Source organism: Nicotiana sylvestris, chromosome 9 (genome assembly GCF_000393655.2).
Source record: "Nicotiana sylvestris chromosome 9, ASM39365v2, whole genome shotgun sequence".
Lineage (NCBI taxonomy): Eukaryota > Viridiplantae > Streptophyta > Magnoliopsida > Solanales > Solanaceae > Nicotiana > Nicotiana sylvestris.
In genome coordinates, this window is record NC_091065.1 from 18,974,991 (window position 1) to 18,985,914 (window position 10,924).

General features: G+C 33.7%; 1 protein-coding gene across 2 annotated transcripts; it reads left to right on the plus strand.

The window, feature by feature from the left end:
* Positions 1 to 507: 507 nt before the first annotated feature.
* On the plus strand, positions 508 to 10,695 carry LOC104214090 (uncharacterized). 2 transcript variants are annotated; one of them, XM_009763706.2, is made up of 6 exons: positions 508 to 564; positions 1,640 to 1,845; positions 4,084 to 4,306; positions 9,115 to 9,200; positions 9,341 to 9,432; positions 10,264 to 10,695. In XM_009763706.2, exons 2-6 carry the CDS (start codon positions 1,646 to 1,648, stop codon positions 10,488 to 10,490), a joined length of 828 nt encoding a protein of 275 aa, XP_009762008.1. In that variant the 5' UTR covers positions 508 to 564; positions 1,640 to 1,645; the 3' UTR covers positions 10,491 to 10,695. The 2 variants fall into 2 exon arrangements, with proteins under 2 accessions (XP_009762008.1, XP_009762007.1); XM_009763705.2 differs by lacking the exon at positions 508 to 564 and adding an exon at positions 697 to 893.
* The last annotated feature ends 229 nt before the right edge of the window (positions 10,696 to 10,924 follow it).

A 10,924-nucleotide genomic window follows, 5' to 3' on the forward strand; every position in this document is an offset into this window, starting at 1 on the left:
TCAAGACATTTGATTAAGGATAAAAAAGAGGAGTATTGTTAAATATATGGACAAGTTTTCAAATTGGTCACCATCTTCTCACTTTGCTCATGTTTTTACGTTTTTTCCACATTAGCTTTCTTTTATATTCTTCCTTCTTTGTTGTAAACAATATATAAATAGGATGAGAATTGCCTATTTCATCTGTATCTTATCAACAAATAAAGAATCCTAAGAAACTAATTCAAGGGTCTTTAAAAGGAAATCAGTTAATGCTAGCATTTAACTATTGATAGAAAAAAAATTAGTTACATGAGTTTATTAATTGTTACCATTAATGTTTCTCCGTTATATCCTTTCCACTTAATTATTTTCCTTTTGTCCTTTTTCTTCTTTGATCCTTTTCATTTCCATTTTCTTAATTATTTTTCTTATTCTAGCAACTCTTTTACTCTATTTCTTTCCCCTTTTTTTTCCTTTTTTTCATGTTAAATGACTATTCTTTGCCGTCATTCTTTCTTGTACAATCAAGAATTTACTTCTATAGCTTACTCTAAAACATTTGTAGAATGATAGCTAGTGAAGGTAGTGAAAATTTAGATTTTGTTCTCTTTGTCAACTCTAATTAATCTTAAATTTATTATTCTTATCCAACTCTGGCATAAAAGTCTCTTGAGATTATATGAATCTTCAAACACTAGCATTATTTATAGTAAAGGCTAGTGAATATTTATCACTAGTTGCTTACTGATTTAGAGTTGAAAAAACAAAGAGAAAAGCAAATTTTCTTGTTTTTGTGGTGATATATCAAAATGCCACCTTTTTCACTTGATTTCTTGTCAACAAGAAGATCAAATCTCCAGAGTTTCCTTCAATCTGTGACACCCATTGTCCCTTCAAAACCTCTACCAAGGGTAACTATTTTTTATTTTATTTTTTTGTAATAAATCTTTGTGCTTTAGTTTTGGAATTAATTTTTATTTTTTGAATCCATTTTATCCATTCATGTTTCTGTACTTTCCCAGAATTTTTTACATAAAAAACTTGTTTTGACTACTTGTGTTTTTCTATTTCTACTGTATTCATAGAGATATATGATTTGTCAAGAAATTCAAATTTTCTTTTTTTTTATCAGAAAAAATTATATATAGACGTTTTTTTTCCAGAATTCTGTTTGAAAATTGAACATTTTCTTAATTAGTTTCTTCTCCTGTTTTCTGGTGAATTTTCCAATGCTACAACCTCTGATCAACAACTTGTTTCCTATCAAAACATCAGCCTTTTTATTTTAATTTCTAAATCTGCAGAATGGTCTCACATTTTTTCCTATTACGGCCAAATTTTTTAATTTTTTCCAAAAAATATTTTTTTATTGAGGAGAATACGTTTTACTGAGAAAAATGTTTTAATTTTTATTGGGATAACACGAATTGAACCGGTAACTTTTTATTGTCGAAAACAAATGTGCTACCACATATGTCCTTTTCAATTGATCTACGACAGTGTCATTGTTGAGAATTCTTGTTTTGTTTTCTTTTAAATTGTTATTTAATTATTTTCTCGTAATTTTTACGATGTTCTTTTTCTCTTTTTGTTCGTTATGTCTCTTACTTTCTTTTTTAGTTTTATTTTTACTATTTTTTTGTGCTAAATATTTTAGAGTAACATGGATGATCAAAGTAGCACGTGGAATCCAAATGGTGATGAATATTTCACACTTGGAGATTTGTGGGATTGTTATGAAGAATGGAGTGCATATGGTGTTGGTGCTCCTATTTCTTTAAAAGATGAGACTGTTGTACAATATTATGCTCCTTATTTATCTGCAATTCAGATTTACACAATCAGGTCACCTTCTACACCGAGGTATAGTTAAAAATACATTTATTTCTCTTTTCCTATTTTCATTTGTGGCAAATATAAAGTCTTATATGTGAATTATCTCGTTAAAATTTTTGGAGATTAAATTAGGTAGTAGCTCAAGTTGATATTATTTAAATGAAAATCATGGTATAATTTATCCTGCATAGAAGATGAGATAAGTAATTCAGGTTTTAATCCTGGTTATATCCTGGATTTGAACCAAACACAAACATATTTGGATGTGCTAAGACTTTATTTCAAGTCCCTCCTGCATGTTTCCTTTGCAATTTGCACAATACCCTTTTTGTTTTTTTGATTTTTCCTTGCTAAACCCATCGGTTTACATAAAATCATGTGTTTTTTTTAATTGTACCCCCTAGACTCCCTTTTGAGTACTTTTGGACCCTCTTTTTTCAATAGAAGTATATATATTTTTCGATCAAACTTCTCAATATTAATTATAACAACAATTATGATCAGCATATATAAACCCCTAAGAGAAATTGTTAGACAGATAAATAATACTAGTATTTATATATCTTACGGATAGAAAATTATCACAAAAGTACCATACATACCTCGTATATACCAGTGACATTAGGTTAATATTATCATACAAGAGTAGGTTGCATCTATTTTTTTTTGTTTTATGACTATGCATGCTAATATGCTATTAGTTCGAACATCTCACAGAATTAAGTCTCTCTGTTAGGGGTAATTCAACCGTTTTTGATAGATATAATTTGCGCTGTCGACTTTGATCTCTTCTTTCACCAGTTTGAAAATCAAAGCCAAAATTTCGATTTCATCTTTATGTTATCTTATTTATCATATTTAATAAGTTGCTAATCTTATTTAATTACTCTATTCTTGTGTGGTCATTTTATATAATACAAGGAGATGCAATCAAAGTTTCAAACTCTGCACATGAGAGTAGCTTCACTGAAATTTAACTATCTCCTCAATTTTACCTTTTATAAATTATTATTACATATTAATATTAATCGTTCCTAAGTAGTTCCTAGAATATCTGCCACAAAGTATACAACTTGCATCGTCTTTTACTTTCTTTTTCTCCCCTTTTCAATTGGGTGCCATCCCTCTTGGCCACTATCATTTCTTCCATTTCTAGCTCCTACCACACTATTCATTTTATCAAAACAAATATCTTTTAAAACCTTAGCGAGTATGAGGGTTGCGGTATTTCATTTGTAGTGATGAAATTTAGATATTGATTTTTAAATTTTAAAATAAATTATATATATATATATTTAAAACTAAAAAAAATAATCTTATAGACCATATATTTTATTTGATATAATTACAATGTTTTAAAAAGTGTAAATAAAAGTTGTTGGATTCTCCAAATAGTACTGACATTATCATACATAGATGAACTTTAAATTTTATGCGCAAGCTGTATAAAAGATTCTTTCAATTTCTCTGTCATTTTACCAGCAATAACAAGTCATTTACCATGTTTTTAAGAATAAATTACTTTGTGACTATCCAATATTTTCACCTAAAGAAGGACAACGTGATATTCATTCTTACTCTAATTCAACCCTAAGCAGTTTTTTTGACATCATTCTCTTCTATTATCCGCTTTTATGTTTTACTTTAATAATAGGGTAAGCACTTTTGATCCTTCAGTTATTGGTAAATTCTGGTTTTAGTCCTTGTAATATCTGACTAAACACATTTAACCTTCAATGAATTGAAATGTAAACTTTTGATCCCGTTGCTTGTGAATATTTACAAATTTATTATGATGGTTCCACTACTTAATTACTTACGGGTTATGTTAAATTTATATATAGTGTTATTTCATATTTGACGGTAATATAGTTCTAAAAATAATCCAAATATAATGTATTTCTACAAAACAGACAATAAATACACATTTTCACAAGGACCAAAATCCGAATTTACCAATTTTGGAAGGACCAAAAGTTGTTATTATTATCAAGAATAATAACTAAAGTAAATTTTGAAAAAAGTACGCTCTCCATCTCAATTTATGTGTCATACTATCTTTTTTAATATGTCGGAAAAAATGACATACTTCCGTATTTAGAAAAAAATTAACTTTATTTTCTATTTTACCTAAATGAGATAACTTATAATTTAACTTTACATTTACAAAAGTTACTTTTCTTTCTTAAAATTCGTATCGACTCAAATACGACCGCATAAATTGGGATAGAATGAGTATTTGACGATCGCTTGTACTTTATGCAGAAACTCATCTGGAGATGAAGTAGATGGCACTGATTTTGAGATGGAGTCTTGGAGTGATGCAAGTGACAGTACGGACAAGCTCTCAAGGTCTTTAAGTAATAACTCCATTTCTGCAGATTCATGTCTTGATCAGCTGGAGGTTTCAAGAGATCGCTTGGGCTATCTCTATTTTCAGTATTCTGAGATATGCACTCCATATTGGAGAATTCCCTTTGCAGACAAGGTACACAAAGTTGATGCTCTAACTACTACTGCAATTACAAATCAATAATTCTTGATTGTAAAACTGATTATTATGCTGGTTGCACAATGTTGGAACGCGATAATCTAAACACATTAGATAGGGCGTAAATCGTAAAACAAGAACTTACTTATTTTTTGTGAAGCGAAAGCGGAAATCTGAAAGGAATCGCAGCTGGAATTATTGGTCGGTGGTGGTTGTCACGTTATTATGGAACAACCCTTATTCCACATTCTAAATTTTAGTTTGATTTTTTAGGAGAAAACTAGGCGAAGGAAAATACTGCATGTATTCTTAGTTGTACATTTTATGTGTACTTATATAGGAATATCAAGGTTAACTAATAACCTTATTGGGCCTTAAAGCACTCCTTATGAGTTGACCCAGAATTTCCTACACACAATTATTCTATCGCATGAAATTTATAAATATTAACTTTTAAAAAAAAAACATCATTACTTAGGTGTCGTGAGTATTTCTTTTTAGTTAAAATGAATTGATCGTATCTATCTCATTAATAATTTAGTACCGCTTTTTGCTGAGTGAACCCATACCGGAGCGAGTGCACACTAGATCAGAGCAAATTTAGTTGGCCCTTTATATGGTCCATGGAATAGTGCATGTGAGTTTATCTCCATTTCAAGTGGACAGAGGTTACTTTCAAGTGGTAGTTATAGCCATGGTAGTAAATAGTTATGCCATAAGTTCTGCATGGACTATTGTTACGATTCGGAATTTTCCATCTTCGGAATCATGATGGTGCCTAACATTTCACTTGCTAGGCAAGCAAACGTTAGAGGATTTCTTAAGCCAATTTTAGTCAATTTCAATAACAGGATCAATTAAGCCAAAAGAAGCTAAAACTGAGTACGGAATAACATAAAATCCCATAAAATTTAATACAATCCGGATCTGGAGTCACAACTCACAAGCTTCTAGAATTTTCTACAAACAGAGTCTGAAAGAAATACAACTGTTTTGAATGAAAAGAGACAGTAAAATAGGAAAAATAGAAGGGGACTTCAAGGTTTGCGGATGCCAGCAGATCTACCCCGAGTCTCCAATGAGCAAATCCAAGCTGCTACGCCTCACGAACAACTATGGCCGGTACCAAAGTCTGCACAAGAAGTTTAGAGTGTAGTATGAGTACAACCGACCCCATATACTCCGTAAGTATCGAGCCTAACCTAGACGAAGTAGTGACGAGGCTATGACAAGTCACCCACGTAATAAACCAATGTAGATAACAGTATACGTGCAAGATAACAATAAATAAAGGCTAAGCATGTACTATTGGGAGGGGGACATGCTAAAGGGGGTACAAGATACGAGAAATACAGCAGGATATGATAACCAGAATAGTCAATATACCTTTAACCAGTAAAAACAAATAAGCACAATGAAAAAAACTACACGGCATCACCCTTCGTGTTTTTACTCTCAACTTCACAATGAAACCATAATACTGCACGACACCACCCTTCGTGCTTTTACTCTCACTTTCTATATAAATCAATAGATACGGCACTACATCACCCTTCGTGCATTAACTTTCAAAATATGACACGACATCACCCTCCGTGCATTAATACTTATAATATGACACGACATCACCCTTCGTGCATTAACTCTCAAAACATGACACGACATCACCTTTCGTGCATTAACACTCACAATATGGCACGACATCACCCTTCGTGCATTAACACTCATAATACAGCATGGCATTACCCTTTGTGCATTAACAATCTCCCCATAGAACAATGAACAAGTAATAACAGGGAGGTAGGATCAACAAGAACAAGCCTTACTTCAACAATGGTTCCACAATACCAACTCAACTTTAGAAACAATACTTAATTATCACAAAAGCTCATAAATGCAGTAAGAACAATCAATTTAACAAGTAACTAGTCTAAGAATGGATAACATGATCAAAGTAAGCAATAATTACAAGGAACAAGTCCCACCCGCATGCTTTAACCCGAAAACAACGTATAAGTACTCGTCACCTCACATATACGTTGTACCCAATATCTAAACATGCAGCAAATAGACAAACAAATCCTAATCCCTCAAGTAAAGGTTAACCACGACACTTATCTCGCTCCAAGTATTAATTCAAAGCTCAACCACAACTTTACCTTTCAAAAAAGCCTCTGAACGAATAGAATCTAGGAAATTACCGACCAAACGATTCAAATTAAGCCTTAGGAACTACCCACAATTGCAAAGGATTCAATCTAGGTCATTATTGAAAAAGTCAACTCCCAGGCCCGCTTGGTCCAAACCCGAAATTCAGACCAAGACTCGATTATCCATTCACCCCCGAGCCCGGTTATGTAATTTATTTTGGAATCCTACCTCAAATTGAGGTCTAAATCCCAATTTTACAAAAATCTCTAATTCTACACAAACTCCCAATTTCTACCATGAAAATACTAGATTTTTGGTTGAAAACATGTAAATGTAATGAACGATTGAAAGAAAATAGGTTAGAATCACTACCAATGATTTGGGGAAGAAGGGTGCTTGGAAAAATCGCCTAGGGTTTTCTTGTTTTGAAAATTTGAAGAATGAGAGAAAATCCCCTCTTTTTTAGCTATTTGATCAGTCGCAGATATCGTATTCCGCAAATGTGAAGAAACAGTCGCAATGCGAAGTCCTCCCATTTCTGCTGTCATCGCATTTGCGAGAATTTGTTCGCAAATGCGAACATTGATCTTCCGCAATTGCAACCAAATTGATCGCAAATGCGATCAAGCCTCACCTAGTCCCACTTCGTAAAAACGGAGTACTGTTCGCAAATGCGAACTTGAGGTGTCCCAGCTACTCTTTGCAAATGCGAGGAGTTGCTCGCAAATGCGAACCTATCAGAGGTCGCAAATGCAAAGCCTCACCTTGCAATTGCGAGGTCTGAGGCCTGCACCAGAATTGAAGCACATCAGCAATGTTTCTAAGTTCAAATTCACTCAGTAGCCTATCCGAAACTCACCCGAGCCCGCGGGGCTCTAAACCAACTATGCACACCAATCTAAAAATATCATACGAACTTGCTCGCGCTATCAAATTGCCAAAATAACACCTAGAACTACGAATTGAGCATCAAATCAAAGGAATTTTTTTAGAAAACTCATGAACTTCTATTTTCACAATCGGACGTCCGAATCACGTCAAACCAACTTCGTTTTTCACCAAATTTGACAGGCTAGTCATAAATATAGTAGTAAACCTATATCAGGTTCTAGAACCAAAATACGAACCCGATATCAATAAAGTCAAACATTGATCAAACTTTCAAAGTCATTAAACTTTTAAATTTTCAAATTTCAACAAAGTGCGATAACTTGGGTTAGGGACTTTCGAATTTGATTCCGGGCATACTCCCAAGTTCCAAATCACGATACGGACCTATCGGGACTATCAAAACACGAATCCGGATCCGTTTGTTCAAAACGTTACTCAAATGAATTTTAAGGCAAAAATTTCATATTTTTCAGTTTTTAACATAAACGCTTTTCGAAAAAATACCAGGATCACACACGCAAATCGAGGAGGGATAATATGAGGTATTTAAGCAGAATTAAGTTCTAAAACATAAGATGACCTATCGGGTCATCACAACTATTGTAGAGAAATAAGTTTTCCGTATAGTCACCCATGAAATTTCTGATCAATGTCACTCAGCCCACCTTGCCCAGTCGCCCAACCCAACTCAATCGGTCGACTGACCCACCTAACAGATGATAAGATTCTTTATTGATTTATTATTAAAGGTCCCATTGGTGTTGTGTTTAACGGAAATTAAAGAAGAACACACGCGCGCAAACAAAAAAAAGGGTCCAAAAGAATGATGCACATATGCGCGCGGAGAAAAAAAATAAAATAAAGAGGAAATGAGATCAGCCCTTATAACTTCAAAGTTGACTTAATTTTGCCTTTCATTACACTTCTAGTTCATTCACACCCATACCAAATTGTCTCATTTTTCCCTTGCCAGTAGTGGAGCCCGGCACTACATAAATTCAAATTTTTTGAGAAAAAAAGATCCAAAATTTTCCCAACTTATAATTAGAATTTAAAACTACCCTCAGATATAAATTCTGTCAGGGGTCAAGGGCCAAAACGAGATTGTTTCCTAGCAGCGGGGCTGGGTTTTTTTTTTTTTTTGTGTGTGTGTGTGTGGGGGGGGGGGGGGGGGCTTGGTAATAGTAGACCAAATTGCTCAACTTCCATTACTACATGAAAAAACTTGACTCTTTTCCTTTTAAAGAAACTTTCATTAAGCGGGTCAAGCTAAAATTGATGTAGTATAGGGGTAAGGTTTAGATAAGAGGGGTTGCTCTGATGGTAAGCATTCTCCACTTCCAATCGAGAGATTGTGAGTTCGAGTTACCCCAAGAGCAAGGTGGGGAGTTCTTGTCGGAAAGGATGCCCGAGGGTCTATCGGAAACAACTTCTCTACCCAGGGTAGGGGTAAGGTTTGCGTACACACTACCCTCCCCAGACCATACTAGTGAGATTACACTGGGTTGTTGTTGTTGTATAGGGGTAAGGTTTAGAAGTGCGATTATCTAGACAGATGATAATTCAACACAGTTGGAGAGAATTTTTGTCATTGAAGCAGTATCCTACTTCTGGTTGAACAGATTGAAATTTCTGTCAGTCCAAAAATGCCAAAGGCAATATAGGAGTATACATTTATTGTATTAATATTTCACAGCTTTTTTATGGCACGAAAATTTTATTAATCCCAAGTTACAAGCTAATATAGTTATTGGCTGCTGTAGATCTTTGAATTATCTCAGAATTATCCTGGACTCGCTACACTAAAGAGCACTGACTTGTCTGCTGCAAGTTGGATGGCTGTTGCTTGGTAAATATTTTTCTTCTTATTCTTATGTTTTTATAAATTGATATAGCTCTAGTGAAATATGATAAAAGAAATGATTTCTTCGTCATGTTTATTTATTTGTTTATTTACACATTTAAGTTATTGCCTTGCGTCATTATTAGGTATCCAATTTACCATGTTCCAATGAAACGAATTGTTAAAAATGTTTCCGCAAGCTTTCTTACTTATCACACATTGTCATCATCTTTCCAAGGTATGTACTCTCTACATTACTCTCCATTCATTCGGTTTGTATGCATCTCTATATTTCATCGAATATTAAAATCGAATACTTAATATCTCTCACCAACGATGGATCCAAGATTTTAAAGTTATGGGTGTCAGGAGCAGCTTGAGCACATATGTGGCCTAAAATTAAAGTTTATTGTGACGTCTAAAAGTTCACATACCTAAAAAATTTCTTACCTTTTATATGAAAAAATCTACTTTTGTACTAAAAGTATTACATTTTTTTTTAAAAATAAAAATACCTATTAGCCTATTATTTCTAGAAAATGGGCACCTCAAATTTGGGGGCCTAAGACACATGCCTTATTATCTATAACATTAGAGCCGCTCCTGATGGGTGCTTGCCAAAAAAAAAAAAATCAAAAGAGGAGGGAAAAGGAGTTTAGTTGTTGGTCTTACTTAATAGGTACCTAAATTTTTTGATAATTGCCTATGTAAATCTATTAAATTTGGTCAAAGATAACGGGTACTTAAGCACCCATAACACTCCATGTAGATCTGCCCATGTCTCCCACCAGTAAAATATCAAATAACTTTGACCACTAAGGCTTAAACAAATAGGAAAGGTCACTTAATATTTTTGGTCTCTTGATTTTTATCCACTTTATTGACCACTAGGTCACACCCTTGGGCTTACACTACGCTCGTATTACCTTCATGACAATGTAGTGTAAATACAATTAAAGTTCCTAAAGTAACTTTTCTACAAATTTATAAACAATAAGCTGATAAAATAACATGTACTAGCTATCTTTAGTTGCACCCACCTGACTGAGTCCTTTGCTTTATGTTTCAGATGCTGTAGAAGAGAATTTTGATAGCAGGATTCGTCTTAGTCCATTTGGATTAGCTGCATACAGGATGCAAAATGATATATGGATAAACTCTGATGCACAAGATTATGAAAAACTGAATGATCTTCAGAGTGCTGCAGATTCATGGCTGAAGCAGCTTTCCTTTCACCACCATGACTACAATTTCTTCACTTCACATACTAACATAGAGCTTGGTTTCCCGTTTTGAACTCATTTACAGCCTAGCTCATGTTTATGTTTATTATCTTGTTTTCTTAAAGAAACTGAAATTGATGTACCCTCCCTTCCATTTATCTGGTTTTCTCCAAGAAACTGCAATTGTTGAACCCTTTTTCTATTCGTGTACTCCTAGTTTTCTCCAAGAAACTGAAGTTGATGTACCCTCTTTCTATTTATATGAAAATACCTTTAGATGGCAGAAAATTGTTGGATAGTCTATGACCTATTTACCTTTATGATCTGAGAAAATTTTAGCTTTATTAACAAATCATTCGAAATGCTTAATAAACATCTCATACTACTCTGTCCACTGTGTTTTAGATGCTACAAATTTTTCTATCGAAAACAATCTCTTTATCCTCTTAGGGTAGGGGTAAGGTCTGTGTACACACTACCCTCTTCAGATCCTACTTGTGAGAATTC

Bases quoted from the DNA above. Each gene is read 5' to 3' on its own strand.
- LOC104214090 (XM_009763705.2), top strand. From the start codon at position 792: ATGCCACCTTTTTCACTTGATTTCTTGTCAACAAGAAGATCAAATCTC. The intron at 4,307-9,114 runs GTACACAAAGTT...TGGCTGCTGTAG, and splicing joins GAATTCCCTTTGCAGACAAG to ATCTTTGAATTATCTCAGAA. The intron at 9,201-9,340 runs GTAAATATTTTT...CGTCATTATTAG, and splicing joins AGTTGGATGGCTGTTGCTTG to GTATCCAATTTACCATGTTC.